Source organism: Phocoena phocoena, chromosome 1 (genome assembly GCF_963924675.1).
Source record: "Phocoena phocoena chromosome 1, mPhoPho1.1, whole genome shotgun sequence".
NCBI lineage: Eukaryota > Metazoa > Chordata > Mammalia > Artiodactyla > Phocoenidae > Phocoena > Phocoena phocoena.
The window spans coordinates 175583537-175602001 of record NC_089219.1 but is presented as its reverse complement, the minus strand read 5'-3'; the positions used below and the strand labels follow the sequence as shown (position 1 = coordinate 175602001).

The window sequence follows — 18465 nt, the reverse complement described above, 5'->3', positions numbered from 1 at the left end:
TCCTGCCCCTCAGAAAAAATATAAACTGGTCTCTCCTTTTATATTTCTTTGAGTCCATTGTTTTTCTCATTTTTCTCTCACAGTTGACTCTGTGTAATGATCTCTTAATTCAAAATTGTTTCACATCAAGTCTCAATAAAACCTGCCGATCCTATTGCAGGGTTATTATGAGATTGAATGTGATAATATTTGTGAAAAGTCTACCAAAGAAAAGCAGTCTTTAAATATAGGGAATAATAATTTTATTTTTCTGTCAACTCCCAAAAGAGTTTATGTTTATTAAGGCAGGAGCCATACTTTTTTCAGACTTCTTTTGTTCTGGGCTCTAATTAATAACTGTGTCACTTTGAACAATTGGCTGAATCTTACTAAGGCACACGTCCTCCTCGGTGAAATGCCGAAATAATAGTACCCATCTCCTAGGACTGCTGGAAGGATTAAATGAGATAATTCGCTTAAAGTGCTCAGCCCAGCACACATAGAATCACGGAATAAATTATAAAAAGAAAAATAATAGCTAGCATTTATTTATCACTAATTGTGTAAAAGGTATTCTATTATTTTCATAATTACCTAATTTAATCTGCTAAACCTATGAAGAAAGTACTATTATCGTAGCTACAAAAATGATTATTAATGTAGCTTTAGCACTTAACTAGTATAGTGATTGGCACACATTAGACACTCAATAAATATTTGTTATACTCTTGTTGAACTCCAGATTCTAATTACATTTGAGGCCCCCATTAGCTGTATCAGTCAGCATTCTTGTGAGAATAGAATCTGACTGCAGCAGAAAAAGAATTTATGTTCAGACATCGGATTGGATTACTCACAGAATCAGCAGGGGAACTGGAGAGCCTGGCCCCGAGGCTGTGCCAGGAACAATTCCTAAATCACACAGCAAGAGTGATTGCTTGAGGATATAAGGAGCAACAGAATCTGCAGCTGGCATCTCTGACATCCCGAGACACAGATCACTGAAGTCATTGTTGTAAGTAATGCGAGCAGATGATTCCTCTGCCGCTACTTCCAAGATCTGTACACCTTTGTTATTAAGGGGAGCTGGAGGAATAGTTACTTGTTCTTTGCTTTGGACAAGATATCCACTGGACTCTCAGAAAGTTCACTCAGGCATCAGATGCTTGAGTTTTCACAAAATGTATTTGCAGACCTTGCACACAGCTAAAGTATGGGCCAGCAGCCAGGATACCCGCCACTTGTGTGTTTCACGTCTTTTCAGTATGATGTCATTAACAATATATGTCCCGTGATAGGATGAGACGGTGTGCGTTCCTGTGAAGTAAGTTGTCGCACATAGGCTGCGAGATGATTTGATTCTTGAATACAATAGGAATGTTTCATTCTCGCAGCTGGCATAGGAAAGAAAATTGCTTCTAGTATTCCCTGTTTACAATGATAGAGAAAAGAGTTTGTACCAGAGAAGAAACTTTATCCCTAGTGTGAGGAGTCCTGCCACCAGTAAGCTACCACATCTGGAATGGCAGTTTTAATTAGAGTTACTCTATGATTGAGCTATCACCAACATGTGAGTTAATTAGAGATGGAATATGATTATTCTTCTCAAAATTTTCAGTGTTGAGCTGATCTCTAATTCCTGCAATGGTGTCAAGCATAAAAAACAAGCAACATCACTTTGAATTTAGTCTTTTCATAGGAGAGGGAAGCTTCATTTTATCTTTCCTTTATAGATTTTACTTAATAGGCTAGGGAACCGATGCTCATTCTAATTCTTTATTCAGAGACTGGGAAAATAAACACGGCATGGATGAGCGTCCCACTGGACCTGATTTGAGGATTCAAGGAAAACCCAATTTGCTATCTTACTTCTATAAGGCCACTCTCCGATTCATGGAATATTGTGGCATTTAGGAGCCCAAGGAATTAGTTCACAATGGAAAGGAATTATTTGCTCTACTTAAGCTGTGGTGCAGGAGTTCTGAGTCCTTGAAATTATTCAGGACCAGGGACAGCATTCTTCTCGCTCATGAAAACTCAAGTCAGGCCTTTGTTGCAGACTTAACTTTTTTTTCTATTATACAAATTAAATAGGACCTCACAGCACTGGTTCCACATTTAAATCCTGAGGAACCATGACCTGATTAGCAAACTCTAAAATTCCTACAGGTTAGACCTTTTCTGAGTAATACACGGGACCTATTACAGTACCCATGTCCACTGTGCCTCTGATTGTTAATAGCTGCTTCTAGGCTTCAGTCACAGAGGGGTAATTGTATCCTAATTAAAACCAGAGATCCCATCTGATTTCACACAGATTTTCACGGTAACTGGTGTTCCCATCCTACAGAATACAATGTTCATCAGAGATGCTGGCAGGTATTCTTTTTACCAATGCGTTTAATGTCCTTTCTCCAATAAAAATCAGCAAGTTCTTGATAACCATTGGAAAATTGGAATCTTTTCAGTAAACTCCCCTGGGACATGATGGGTGATGAAAGTGGGACATGATGAACCTTGGCTTCCTAACGAAGGTCATTCCTTCGATTAAGATCATTACAGTGACTGAAAGCAGGACAGGGTTAGTCCATCAGGCAGGACAGAAGGGGCTATTTCGTGGGGACAAAGAAAGTAAGCATCAATGCTTTGGATTATTCTGAGTTCATCCCAGTCGTCCCCCACATCTACCTTCCAGTTCCCAGGTTCCCACCTCTTCCCAGCGTTCTTTCTAACTTTAACAGATCTGGCAGGAATTTAAATTCAATCTTGGGATAAAAGTTTGTTTTGAAGCCCTATAGCTGCAAGAAATAAAAGATCCCTTTAGCACAGTCCTTGAAAGTCTCCAGTACTCAACCAGTACTCATTCTGTGCTTTGAGGAAAAAAAAAAAAAAGTATAGGATTTTGAGCTCTTTAAGCAAGCTATCTCTATTTGTAGTAACCAAGTCATGCTCAGTCTTTGACTTTTTTATGTTCCTCATTCAGTTCTATGTAGGCACATAATCCCAAATGCCATTTCTACAACAAACTCTTCATTATAGATGAGCACAGGTGGTACTTCTGTTGTCAAACGTCCACCTTTAATACTGCATGGATTTAAAAAGCGTTTTTTTCCAACTAATCCAGAAAACCAAGCACATACTCTCCCTATTGTCCATGGAGACTCTTCCAAACTACTTCTTATACCAGTACCCCTATCACCCAGATTTTTTGCTGCAAGTAAGAAAAACAGGCTCTAGCTGACCCAACCTGATAAGGAATCTATTAAAGGTTATTGGGTAGCATATAGAATCATCAAGAAAGCTAGAGAAGCATACTCTTGTGCTACATAGTTGGGACCAAGTGAAAAATCTTGCAGAAGACTTATTTAGTGAGGTCACATTGCTAAATGCAATGAACAGTGGATCGCTGTCGGGCTGCACCCCGCAGGCCTGAAAGGCTTGTACTTGCCTAGCTTCCAGACTGAAGAACGAGCCCAGAGTCAGTGACAGAGGCCTCAGTGGTTTAATGGATGGGGGAGCTTACACGTCTGAAGCAAGGTCCTGGAGTGGTACTCTATCGTGTGCTGCAGGCACCAGGACAGGATAGAGTGGCCATCTTTGCTCCCATAGACAGGGAGAGGTTACCAGTTATAGGGGAATTGACATCAAGTTGGCTTATTGGTTGCCAAGGAAACCAGCAGAGGGTCATCCCCCTTTGATAAGTATAGTGGAGAGTTCTGATCTAAAGCTAGAACAATCACTAGCTGAAGCCTGGGGCAAGTACTTAGGAAGGTCAGTTATGTGAGTGGGGTGTAGGTGAAGCAGGCACTGGTCAAGCAGGGGATGGACAGAGAGCAAGAGAACAGCCATCTTGAGTGGCCTGACCATACAACAGCACTACCATTACTGCTGTAACCACTATCTCTTTAGAGAATTGCTCTAGGCATCCTCTTTGTTATTGCATCAACAGCTTAAGATCTAAACTCTGCGTGGGTACACCTGATTTCTATAGCTTAGATGATGCATCCACTCTGTAGCTGCAAGGCCACTGGAAGAGTGAAGACCTGGGTCTTGCCTGTTCTGTAGTTAAGGTTAGTTAGTTATAGTTAGAGAGATAAACTATAACTACAGAAATAACATAGTTAGTTATAATTATAGAGATAAAGCTCTGTTTGGGTAAGTTCTCAAACATTTGAAGAGGGGTTCATAAACAGGGCAATCCAATGAAGGACAGATTCATTGTCTTGCTGTATTGAAGTATTTTAATATAACAATATGATGTATCTTTCAGAGAAAAAGAAAATGGTCAGGGAAAGCACAACTTATTTCTAGGGAGCTACTAAGGAATTAGGTTCAACTTCTGATTTATGCCCGCTTGAACCCCTTTGTAGCCTCAGAAAATTGGCCAGTTCACAAGCTATTAAACAGGCTTGCCATTTACTTTATGCAGCATTGTGGTATTTTGTCAATTTCAACGTAAACTCTATACCCGTGGCTTATAGAACGGTTTGAATAGACTTGCATTGATATGTGACCACTCAAAGTCGTCTCAGTGATTTACTGTAGAAGTTGACAAAATTCTAAACTGGTACAAGTGATTCAAATAGTCCCTGAGAAATGTTTGGAGGAAATAAAATACTTTGTAAAAGTTAAAAATCAACCAGTTCTAGTCAGGATTATGGAATGGGTCAAAATTTGCCTCTTCATTGTACTCCGTCAAAGGTTAGATTGTCATTTCAGCCATTTGGTAACTTATGCCTTTCAGGACACCCATTACCTAAATTTTCTCTGTCTTTTTTTTTCCCCATCAGCCCTTCTTCCTATGCACTTTTGCATTTGTTTCTCAGTTTTGTGTCTTACCTACTTAAGGCTTGCATTTCTGGAGCATCAAGGTTCACAACTTATTTGCTAGGCAAATCTTTGTCCTTGAAAATCAGAGGAAGATAGAAGAATCCATACTATCTTCTAGGAAACTGTGATTCTCAATAAACAAGAAGCAGCTTTATTTGAAGGGATTCTGGTTGAGCAATAACTTTGAGGTCCGGTGGTAGGTAGTTTGATATTTATTTGTCAGCATTGGAGGTAGTACTCCGTATAGGTATAAACCTACTGCAAGCTAAACAAACTGATAAACAAAAATCCATCCATAGAAACAGACTATATTTGCCATGTGTTCATGTATAGATAAGGCCTCGGTACTGCATTCAGTATAAGGAGATAATGTTTGCTTTTTTAACTTACAGATTACAGAAAATTTATGGTACTAGAATATGTTATTAACATGTATTATTTCAAAAAATCCTGTGTTTACAAACATAAGCAGGAGAGAGGAGTTTGAAGACACTAGACCAGTAGTATCACAAAATGAGAAACGATTATCCTTCCTGCTTAAAAACAAATGTTTGCATGGATTCTTCTTATATATCTGACACACATTTTTTTTTTTTGCCTATTACATCCTTTCATTTAAAGATTGCTCTGTGTCCATGTTCTTTACATACTTTGCTACATACTGTACAATATTTTGTTATTGTAGTAAGACCATTGCTATGCTTTCATAATACTTGTAATTATTATCCATATTGCGTTGTCATTTCTACTGAAAAGATACTTTGAGTGTACCACTATGTTAATTGATACAGGAAAAAAAACATGGAATGTGAGCCAGTACGCTTTTACTTTTATATTAGCAAGTCACTAAATAATAACATTTTATGTAAATGTATGAAACATAAGATAAAAACATAGTGTACTGACAATTTAATAGTATTTTTTGGCTATGTTTTTTACTGATTCACAGTATTTATTTAAATTTTAGTAAAATAACACATTCATATGAAATAATAAATACCATAAAAGCACAAGTTTCCTCCCTGAGTCCTCCCTACCCATAGTCCTACTTTCTAATGGAAGCAGCTTCTGTTTTAGATATTTTGGTGGATTTATAACTCAAGAAATTGTCTCTAAATAATACAAAAGTATCTGATTACTTTTCTACACTTTTGAGGAAGTAATTTATGTGCTCCCAAAGCTCTAGAAAATTTAGAATGCTTTAGAACACCTTTGAAAATATATTCCAAAGCAGTTCTGATCAGAGGTTCTGAATATGTGAAAATGCATTATCAATACATTGGTCAATGCTTTTCATGCTCATCAATAAAGGCAGAAACACAAATCAGGCTGTATGTATTATGGCTGGTTCTTTTACACCCTGAAAATGTTCCGTTCTCCACTCTTACCTATTTAATTCAACTGTGAAGCATGAGAATAAAGTGCATAAATATATAAATACATAAGACCAATATACAAATGCAGTAGCATTAATAAAATATTTTTGCTGACATTGAAGTCATGAAACTAAAAATCGTCGGCATTCTACATACATAACAGCTCCAGTAAAATTTACATGAAGGATTATTGGGGGGATTGAGTTAATATTTAAAGCACTTAAAATTGAGTTCCTACCAAAGTAAGAACTCGTGTTAACAGAGAGAGAGAGAGAATTAGTTTCAAAATTAGTTAATTAGATATCAAATGTTAACTAGAGTTTGCATTAGAGAGGGGAAAAACACCAACAAACCTTGCTCAGCTATTTTAGAAAAAACCTCATTTTTAATGGAGGAATAGTTGTAATCTAGAGAATTAACATGGTGCCTGACTAGTCTTCTATAATTTACTGGAAAGACGTCACCTACCCTAATTCTCTTCACCTCCACAGAATTCATTAATATCATACAACTACCTTCGCATTATTTTTTGCTTCATGTGAATTAGTTTTGCGAAGACGACTGACTGTAAATTCCTTCCAGCATACAGAATGTTTATTACCACTAGTATTATTGTTGCTGTTGTTTTGTTTCTCTATAGTCCTCAAAACTATGCTGAGCAGAAGTACTCAGTTCATACATACTTAGCAAACAGGGATTTCCAGATTAATCTCTCTCTAGTAATTCAGATATTGAATGTATTTCTCCTGGGCTATTTTTATATGACATTAATTTGTTTTCTTTTATAAATGTATCCCCCCCAAAAAGTATGGCTAGTCATTGTTTACTTGCCATGTGAAAAGCAACAGCACTTTATCTCCTACATGGGTTTGGAAATTATTGTAAGGTAAAGTGTTATCTGGTGTCCCCTAATCATTATCTTTTCTCCTTGTAGTTATGTAAATCTCTAGATTTATATAATAATTCTAACGTATCATTCAAAATTCATTTTCATATTCTATAAATAAGAACTTTACTAATTGCCAAAAATAAAAGAAAAGATATCCACAGGAATATTTCTGGAGGTTCTATTGACTTCTAAGTAGAATGAATTTTAGATAAGATGTTATTATAACATTTAAAAATATTTAATATTATTTTTCATTAAAAAAATAAGATGAAAGGTTTATTCATATTCTCACTCATAGACTGAAACATCTGTATGTTTTGTACACAACAGGTGTCCAATAAATGTTTTGGGTGACTGTCAGTGGTGACTCTTAATGACTTCATAATGAAGTAATTATTCAAATGTCATGTTAAAACTGTTTCTTAGAAATTACATAGTGCCAGTTTTCAGCGGACATACACTATTACATACACTTTGGTAAAATTAAATAAATTAACGTATTCTTTAACGTGAATGAAATTTACTGATTTAGAAACTTTCATAATACTACTATAACAAACAATGAAAATAACTAAAATATGCATACCCATGAAACAATAAAGGCTTATCAAAAGTGTTCAAGTAAAAGATGACAATGAAATGAATGATTAGTTTTCACAGTAGTGGCATCTGCTCTGTGAATAATCCAAGGAATGCTTTCCAGTTTCCATGCACGAACTCCTTTATTCAAAGGAGAGAGTTTCTCAAAAGAGACATATGGGACCAAACAAAATGTAGGGTACTGTGAAATTGGAATTTTAAAATGTATCTCTTATTTATACCCTGCTTACTTAAAAAAATGATTTGAAGCATATCAAATGGATATATCCTCAAAAATCTTTCCCCATAGATTTTGCAGTAAAATGTCCTATTTTTTCCTTTTGTTTTATTTTTCCTTGTTCTTCTGGTAAAGTCTATACCTTTAATGTCCAAAAGATGCCAGAACTTTGAATTTATTTCCTCTAGAAAAAATATCAACCCCAAAATTCATGAATATAATTTTCTGTTAATTGTTTAAAAGTTGCATTTTCCATCACTGATGAAATAGTTTGGATTTGATTATTGAAATAGTCCTGATTTATAAAACTATAAATTAGTTGCTTTAAATATGTATATGTATAAGTGTAGTTTATCTTTTCCTATGTTAATGGCATATTTTTTAAAATGTGGATGATAATTTGGAGGTTTTGAAACACTGCAATTGAGCCATTCTCTACTAATAAGGAATCGGTATTAACATACCTTGTCCAAGGTCAATTAAACACTAACGCCTGTAACTGGCTATTTGAAAACAACTGTTTTTGAATTGGATATTTAAAACTAACAGTCATTTAAAACAACTGTAACATCATAGAATTTTAAAAGAAAATGAGATTATTATTATCCAAAACTTTCTATCTCATTTACAAAGGAGGAAATTAAGGCACAGAAAGACTGAGGTTTAATGCATGCAATATAACACTTTTATGGGTAGAATAGTAACTAAAATGTGGTTTGTATCACTTACTAAATAAAACATCTTCAGCCACTGAAAACATTTTCCAAATCTTGTCCTGTGCTGGAGTATATATGCTGAGGAAACCCAGCCACTCCAACATGGACTGGGGGCAATGTGGTATGCTAAACACAATAAATCCTTTAAAGAAATACTAAAATAAATAAAAAGTTTATGTTTTGAGTCCATGATCATAATATTTAAGAAGAAAAGGAGAGATGGAGAGAAGGCTCTACTCTCTTTATTTCTGTTTTTTTTAATATTTTTGTGGTAAAATGTATATAGCATAAAATTTGCCATTTTAAATGTACAATTTAGTGACATTAATTACACTCACAACGCTGTGCAACCATCACCACTATCTCTTTTCCAAAAAGTTCTTATCACCCCAAACAGAAATTCTATAGCTATTATGCAAAAACTTCCCATCTGCTCTTCCCCCATCCCCTGGTAAATTCTAATCTATTTTCTGTCTCAATGAACTTGAACATTCTAAATATTTTATATAAGTGGAATCATACAATACTTGTCCTTTGTTCTCAGGCTTATTTCACTTTTAGCATGATATTTTGAAGGTTCATCCATGTTGTAGCATGCATCAGAACTTCATTTTTATGGCTCAGTAATATTCTATTTTAGGTATATACCACACTTGGTAGAGCCATTCATCTATTGATGAATAGTTGGGTTGTTTCTATCTTTTGGCTCTTCTGTGTTGAGATAATTAATAGACCTTTTAGATGATTATTTTATTGTAGTGTCAACTTTTGTTCCTACTGTTACTTAGACACTTGAAAAGAAAATAATTTAGACATAATAATTATTGACACACACAAAAAGCCAATACTGGAGCTTTAAATTCGTTTTTATTTTTTTCTCTTAAGTATACAGTTAGGTTTTAAACTGTTGTTTTAACAACTTGAAATGTGGTCAGTTACTAAGGGAACAACCAGAGTACATCGTTGAATATTATATTTTACACTATAAAAGTTTCCTCTTTTTCCTTAAACAATACAATAATTTAGTAATGATAATATATATATATACTGATTTAATGAAATTTTCTGAGAATATTTATTTAATGAACAATACTTGGAACAAATTATTAATACTGTTGCCAAAAATGAAAGCTAGATTAATGACCACTACCTATGGGAAAAACCAGTATCATCAAATTCAAATACCATCGAAAGGAGAATGTGGAAAAATTAAGTTCACCTTAAACTTTCTGCCCCCATTATTTGCTGTAGCACGATTATTTTAATTATCTTTTTCTGTGAATGTTCTTTCTTGAGGGGAACAAAAAAAGAAAACAATCCTAAAGCATAAAAAAATTTCCTTCTTGCCATTAATTTGCTACACAGAAAATAATAGATTGTATTCTTTTTTAACATTAACATACTAAATGTGTCTTGGGGAAAAGGGAAAATAATTATTTTATTATTAAAGTGTTGAATTTTGACATTTTTTTCAGATGAATTCAAGTTCTTTATGAAAAGGCTACCCATGAATTATTTCCTCAACACGTCTACTATAATGCATTTGTGGACAATGGACTCTAATTTTCAGCGCCGCTATGAACAACTGGAGAACAGCATGAAGCAACTTTTCCTAAAGGCACAGAAAATTGTACACAAGCTCTTTAGCCTTAGCAAGAGATGTCATAAACAACCCCTCATCAGCTTGCCAAGACAAAGGTAAGACATGTAGCAATGTAGACAACTGAGGACAGCTCTATTGATTTTCTGAATGTAGATGTAGTAATATATATAGCGCAATGTTATTTATATTATTAGAGATAATCAGAAAACAACATGTAGTCTTAAGTCTCATAATAATTAATTGTAGTTATTTTCCAAAGTAATAGTACAATGAGAGCACATACACTATTTTTTTTTTAACTTTTCTTTTACTATCAGAATCAATAAATTTTTCTAACTTGTTGTGCATGGTAGTCAACTGATAATTGTATCACAGTGAACATAAAAACACAAAGACTTAGTTACATTGTAAGCCTCGGAAGTAAGCAGGAATAAAAAGTGAAATTTCTTAAGATTTTCAAATAAAAGAATTTAAATTTTTAAATTCTTTAAAAGAATTTTAATTTTTTCTTTGACCTGTGTTCAGAAAACCATAAAACTCATTCTACATGAATCTATGAAAATTGCTGGGAAAGTTTCAAACAATTTATATGAATGTTGACAGACTATTAAAATATTTGTTCCTGTACTGATCTGGGGAAGCACGAGTTTTAGATTTGCTAGTTTAAGAAGTGTTGACCAGTCAGTGCAATAAAAATTTGCATGTATTTAGTAGAAGTCAGGTTGAAAATACATAAAATGAAAAGCTAAGGAAAAATTTAGGACAAAATCATAAGAAAGTATGTATTTGTACCAGTATCTCTATTATAAAATACTTGAAGTTTGACCTGATCCTTAAATCATTAAGAAATCTGTAATTACAGATTTCTTTCACAAAAAAAAAAACCAAACAGCTGAGTCTACACATTTTTAAAATTCGATTTCAAAATAAATTATTGGAATTTTTTACAAGTCATTGGATTTTAGCATATTCAAATTTATGCAACCATCACCACAATCTAAGGTGAGAACATTGTCACTGTCCCCAAAAAACCTCAGTCTGTCCCCATACTCCACACCCATCCCTGCTATTTGTCTCTATAGATTTGTCTAATCTACTAACTGTCCTCATAGATTTGCCTATTTTGGACATTTCATACAATATGTGGTCTTTCGTTACCGGCTTCTTTCACTTAGCATAGTGCTTTCTGGTTCACCTATGTTGTAGCATGTATCAGTAGTATGTGTATAGCACATTTTACTTATCAGTTAATCGTTTGATGGACACGGGTTGTTTCCACTTTTTGGCTAGTATAAATAATGCTGCTGTCAACATTCATGTGCTTTTTTTTAAATGTGGACATACGTTTTCAATTTTCTTGGATATGTATCTATGAGCAGAATTGACTATTCAGAAGATAATCCTATATTTAACATTTTGAGGACCTGCCAAACTGTTTTCCAAAATGGCCGTACTATTTTATATTTCCACCAACCATGAGTGACAGCTCCCATGACTCCATATTCTCACCAACACTTTTTTTTTTTTTTTGCGGTACGCGGGCCTCTCACTGCTGTGGCCTCTCCCATTGCGGAGCACAGACTCCGGACACGCAGGCTCAGTGGCCATGGCTCACAGGCCCAGTCACTCCGCGGCATGTGGGATGTTCCCGGACCGGGGCACGAACCCGTGTCCCCTGCATCAGCAGGCGGACTCTCAACCACTGTGCCACCAGGGAAGCCCACCAACAGTTTTTATTATCTGACCTTTTGATTATAGTCATCCAAGTGGATGTGAAGTGGCATCTTCCTGTGATTTTAATTTATATGTCTCCAGCGACCAAAGATGTTAAACATCTTTTCATGTGTTTGTTGCCCATTGTGTATATTCTTTGGAGAGATATCTATTTGAATTTTCTTCACTCATTTTTTGTTTGTTTTTTATTTGCATTATTAAGTTGTAAGAGTAAGTTATGTATTTCGATGCCAGTCCCTTATCAGTAGTATGATATATAAATATCTCCTTCCAGTCTTTTCACTTTCTTATCCATCTCTTCTCCCCACCTGTCTGTCTGTCTGGTCAGTCTAGCCCAAAAGTTTGTCAATTTTGTTTCTTTTCAAAACATTAACTTTTAGTTTTCTTTGTATTCTCTATTATTTTTCTCTTTTTTATTTGATTTTTCCACTGTGATTATTATTATTTCTTTTCTTCTATTTCCTTTGTGTGTACTGTAATTTTCTTTTTCTAGTTTCGTAGAGAGAAAAGGTGGGTTATGGACTTGAGAGCCTTCATTTTTTTTTAATATAGGCTTTCACTGCTATAAATTTCTCTCCAAGCACTGGTATTAAGATTTGTTATTTTTTGCATCCTGTAAGTTTTCTTATTCCTTCCATGCATAGATATTTTTTATATATCTGCCTGCATACTTCAAGGAAGTATTCCTTAACAGAGAATTTATGGCTGGAGAAAGACACTGTTACTTTATGCTCTGTGTGGGTTAAATAGAGTTTGTAAACCACTGAAATAGATGGTTCTACCCTCAAACATAATAGGAAATACAATAGAATGGGATGGAAGCAAATTGATGAGTTTGCTTATAAACTTGTTGACTTTAAGTGTCCTTTCAATCACATTCAACTGGAGCTGGATATGTATGTCTGAAGCTCAGGGGAGATTTGAGAGAGTAAGATGGCAAACATCAGTGCACGTGAAACTATAAGATCTGAATGTAATACCATGGGAAATATGTAGACAGAATCTGAGGATACGTTTAAGGAATGAGTGGAGAAATAGAAACTGAAAATGAAACAAATAGTGGGGTAAAATATATCAAAAGAGACATTAATTTCTATTAAGATAAAAATTAAATATTCAAATATGTCATTAGAGTGCAAGATTTTTAAGAAAAATATGAAATAATTCAAGTTGGATATTACAGAATAAATAAATAGGCAGCATAAAATAAAGATGCATTATTTGGAACAAAATTCAGTAAATGATAGAAATAAATATTTGTTTTCCAAAACTTTTGAACTAAATAAATCAAAGATCGCCAAAGGCTTTTCTTGACTTTCTTTTTTAAATTTAGCTTAATTCCTATGTTGGCTATTACTTATCACACACAGTAAAAAAAAAATACAGACTTCTTGCTAGATGAAAGATTTTTATTGAATTTGGATTTTTTTCCCCAGCATGTTTACAGGAATGTGAGATTTTTGTTTCTGTTTTGCTTTTTATTTTTCCCATTTTAACAGAATAATATAAAATTACATTAGGACAACAAAAAAATATGTACTAGAGTTTGTTAGTAGAATACAGTGGAAAAGAGGCTGGAAATTTCTAGGGTGTGTTTTCAGAAATTTTTGAAAGATAAAGTGGATAAGCAATATCAGTGACTCACTTCTAGCAGAAATTCTGGTTTTTTACCCTGTCTTTATTGAATTTTTTCAGCTATTCTCTTGAATTCATCTAACCCTAAGAACTGGTTTTCAATATCTGATATTTTAAAATCTGGAAAAATAAACAAAAACAAACTAAAATGAAACCTGCAAAGTACGCCTCCATTAACATTGTTTCCTAACACTCCCTGTATAATGCGGGTCAGTTGAAGTTTTTCTTTATAATGTACAGTGTAATTCTTTCTTTCTGGTAAAGCGTGTGGCCCTCTATCCAAATAGCAAGTCTGCACTGCTACCGCTATCCCTCTCGTGAATTTGCGTGACATCAAAATCCTTTTTCTTACCGAAGTAAATTCCAAAGCCTGTGATAATCTTGTTTCTTTGAGATAGTCAACTTTTGTTGCTATTCTAAAATTTTTGAGATAAGTAAAAATGACATATTCATTTCATTAGAGAAAAATATTTGTAACAATTATTGAGAAGTAATTAGGTAGTGTTCCTATAAAGTGCCTCAACTATACTATTTTGTGCTGTCATGTCTTATTCACAGAGCAGCCAAGGGTCCATAGAAATATTACATTTAAAGGTCTGTTGGTAAAGGCTTAACAACAAACTCTTTAGGGGAGAAAAGCACCTGATTTATAGAATTTACTAGTTCTTGTAGTATAAATATTTCCACCATGGTCAATTTCAAGCTAGCAATGTGCTGTCACGGCACGTGGAGTTGGGCAGGTCTGCACTGTTGGTTCTCCTGAGGCAGTGCATGTGGCTGCAGTAAACCACTAAAAATGTTTTAAAACATTTTTACAAAGTTATCTCTTCTTCCTTAACAATGGAAAGTGAGATAGGATGAAATCACTTCTCTAACGTCACAAAGAAGAATGAGTTTAGGTCTATTTCATTCTTTATCTGAGAGCTATGTCATGTACTTCTTATATATGCTCTCTGACAGGAGTTAGAAATTGGCATATAGGCCAAATCCAGCCCTCAGCAGTTTTTGTATCAGCCTGTGAGGCAAGGATGTTTTTTTATATTTTAAATTGTTGAAAAAAATCAAAAGGAGAATAATATTTTTGATGATGAAGATGTATGGAATTCATATTAAAATGTGCATAAATGAAATAGCCATGCTTATATATTTACATATTGTCTGTGGCCACTTTCACACCCTAATGGCAGTTAGTTGCCACAGACAGCACGGTCCTGAAACGCTATGATATTTGTTACCCGACTCCAACAGAAAAATTTTGTCAACCTGTGCTCTAATATAATATATATTCTCTGTCTTTAAAAATGTTATCAAGTGTTTTAAAGGTATTTAACTTGTATATCATTGAAATGTTTTATATTATAAATACATTTTATGTTAAAGAAAGAATATTATTACTTTAGTCTCCATCATATGGAAACCTTATACAACCACACTGAATCCTGAATCCCGAGTATTTGTGGAGTAATACTATCTTACTAATAATAACGTATATAATTATATATGATATAAATACATACACATGTGCATACATTATATTATATGCATACATTATATATAGATCTATACATTATATATAAACTTTAATATATAATATATATATCAACACATATATATGCATATGTATATGTACTTTAACATAACCACCATAGGAATAGTCTAAAACCCTATATATCAAAATGATTTTAGTTGAAGTGCCATTTCAAGCTGATCTCCAAATGCAGATTTGCATTATTTCATGGAGTCAGACAAATTTCCCATCTCTCTCCTCATGATCTCCTCCAATTCTAGTCCAATTCAAAATGATACTATGATCATGAACTAAGAGGAAGAACAAAGAAAATGAACACTTGAGGAAAAGGAAGTTGAAAGACTGACCAGTATCTGTGGGTAGAGGAGGATAAAGTCTGGGAATGCTGAAATAAACTATGGGAATATTTAACATGTTTGGGAAGGATTGCCCTGCCCACTGGAACTCTGAAAACATGAGACGCAGGCAGAATTTTAAGACATCTGAATGCTTAGTTATCTGCTAGAGCTCCTAGAGTCACCTCTCACATTCACAGACAGCAAGTGCTCAATACATATTTGATGAGTGCTCTGTGATATTTTTCTTAATACTTTAGTTCAACCTCTGAACACACACAGCAATGAATTATTACTTTATGTAAAATGTTTTCCACTCTACATAAAATGGATCACCTGTTACAATACGCATATCATGTTCTATTTTTTTTTTTTTTTTTTTTGCGGTACGCGGGCCTCTCACTGTTGTGGCCTCTCCCGTTGCGGAGCACAGGCTCCGGACGCGCCAGGCTCAGTGGCCATGGCTCACGGGCCCAGCCGCTCCACGGCATATGGGATCTTCCCGGACCGGGGCACGAACCCATGTCCCCTGCATCGGCAGGCAGACTCTCAACCACTGTGCCACCAGGGAAGCCCCATGTTCTATTTTGTTTCTCCATTAAGCAGGTGAATGCCCTCCCGCATTCCTTCAAATGGACCTGAGGCAGTGTCTTTGTCTCTTCAGGCTGCTCTTCACAAAAAATGCCACAGACTGGGTGGCTCACAAACAACAGTTCACAATTCTGAAGATTCAAGTCCAAGTTCTAGGTGCCATCGTGGTTGGGTTCTGGTGAAGAACACTAATCTCATTCAAGAGGGCTCCATCCTCATGACCTAAGCACCTCCCAAAGACCCCACCTCCTAATAACATCATCTTTGGGGGTTAGGATTCCAGTACCTAAATTTTGAGGGGACACGGCATTCATATCGTAGCAGACAGGGTTGGTCTCTATTGGTAAGACCTTGAGGTGTGAGGGTGAGAAGAAGCCATTTCTTTTGTGCAGGCATCCTATCCATGGTGGATGACAGTGAAGCTGGCATGTAGACCCAATATGAGACAGCGAATTCAGGTATCATTCAAACCTCTGCTTTCATTTGACTTCTAGATCCAGTGTACTTCTCTTTCTGAGGTTTTGTTATTCAGCTTTTCCTTCTCTAACTCAGGCATGACCCTTTTTGTCCCATATGCATCACCAAGCGGTTACCACTCTATTATGCATGCAAGAAAAACAGATATTTTCATGGGGAGAAACCTTTGTGAATGATGTTTCCCAATATCTGACATACAGGAATGATGTATAAAAATCCTTTTAAATCATATTTTCCCTTAGTTCTTTTTCATCCCTTTTCAGCCTATTTTCTTTCTTCCCGTCCTCCTTTGCTGAATATACAAACATTTTCCCTCTTTATTGACCCTCATTCTCTTCAATATGTCCCCTCTTTACTGAAATCTTTCTATAAACTTTTTTATTTATTTCAGATGATTTAGTGCTCCTGGAATCCCAGTTTACAATTTCTCACTAATCTTCTGCAAAATAGTGCCTCTTCACCTTAGTTAAACTTTCCTTTTTAATGCATTCAAACACATGAGATACTGCATCTGATTATCTTTCCAATAAATTCGTTAATTGGAGTTGGTTTCCTTCACTTGTAAAATCTAACATATAAATAGATATCAATCTAGATGATATGAAAAAGCTAATAAAAATCTGTTTCCATGTTGAATATGTCCTGCAAGCAGTAATAATGAAGTATGAACATGTGATTTTCCTGTGGTAATAAATATCCTCAACATGGCATAAAACTTACTTGAGACAGAGGAGGACTCTCAAAGTCTAGTACGGTAAATACGTTTGCTTTTTTCTTTGTTTTAATAGTTAATTTTATCGAAGTCTGTGTATTATTCGTGTAAATATAATCATCAAATTCACCATTATTACACAATGTTGAGAGAGGCAATTTGGGAGACTATTGGCCTGGGAATGCGAACAATGAAAAAGCATAACTTGTTGCCAAGTCTTAATGTACATTATATAAACTAATAAAGAACTATAAATACATAACATTAGGGCTTCCCTGGTGGCGCGCAGTGGTTGAGAGTCCGCCTGCCGATGCAGGGTACACGGGTTCGTGCCCCGGTCAGGTAGGCTCCCACATGCCGCGGAGCAGCTGGGCCCGTGAGCCATGGCCTCTGAGTCTGCGCGTCCGGAGCCTGTGCTCTGCAACGGGAGAGGCCACAACAGTGAGAGGCTCGCGTACCGCCAAAAAAAAATACATAACATTAAAAGCAACAATATAAGGTAAATATAGCTGTTAAACATTGGGAAAGATCACATTTTATTTGGTACATGAACAAAATGGAAATCTGTGAAGATAAATTATAACTTCCTAATTTATAGACAATAGAAATACAGAAATGAGAAGAATTTTAAGTCATTATCAGGATATTTTTAAGTAGTTTTGAATATTCAAAAAAGTGATCAGGGTTTATAATTCTTATCTTGTATTTATAAAATATATAATCTCAGCAAACAAAAAATATTAATTTTTTTGTTTCTTTAATAATGAACAGAGATAAACTTTGGTTATATTATACGTGGTATTACAGTATTTATTCCTAGAAAGAATGGATTAAACATGCTTTAAAGAGGCATTTATACATAAGAAGCATTTTTTAGGCTACTGCTAGCTTGAGCAAGAATAATTATAGGGTTATAGATATTATTCCCTTACCAAAAAAAAGGAAAGTTTGGGGTGGAGGTGTATTTCAACTCTCCCATTTTAATGACCTTTAATTTCATTCTTTAAGAGTCACTCTACAAAGTGAGTTCAGTGTAGTTTTTTCCTGTTATTTTAACAGCAAACCTTCTAGCTGAAATTCTCCATGATGACCTTGACCAGAAGTTATCAACTGTTTGGTCTCAGGACCTTTTCAAACGCATAAAAATTATTGAGAAACCCAAAGAGCTTTTGTGTATGGAAGCTGTAAATCTATATATGTATGTATGTACATGGAAGTCTATATTTACCATAGTAAAAATTAA

At 34.9% G+C, this 18465-nt stretch overlaps 1 protein-coding gene across 2 annotated transcripts in view; it reads left to right on the top strand.

Moving 5' to 3' along the window:
- The window catches only part of BRINP3 (BMP/retinoic acid inducible neural specific 3), a 413747-nt gene that overhangs the window by 314966 nt on the left and 80316 nt on the right, over nucleotides 1-18465 (top strand). For both annotated transcript variants that reach the window (XM_065879068.1, XM_065879076.1), the window contains one exon: nucleotides 10083-10305. In XM_065879068.1, coding sequence (XP_065735140.1) covers nucleotides 10083-10305 — 223 coding nt within the window. The remainder of the gene's footprint in view (nucleotides 1-10082; nucleotides 10306-18465) is intronic.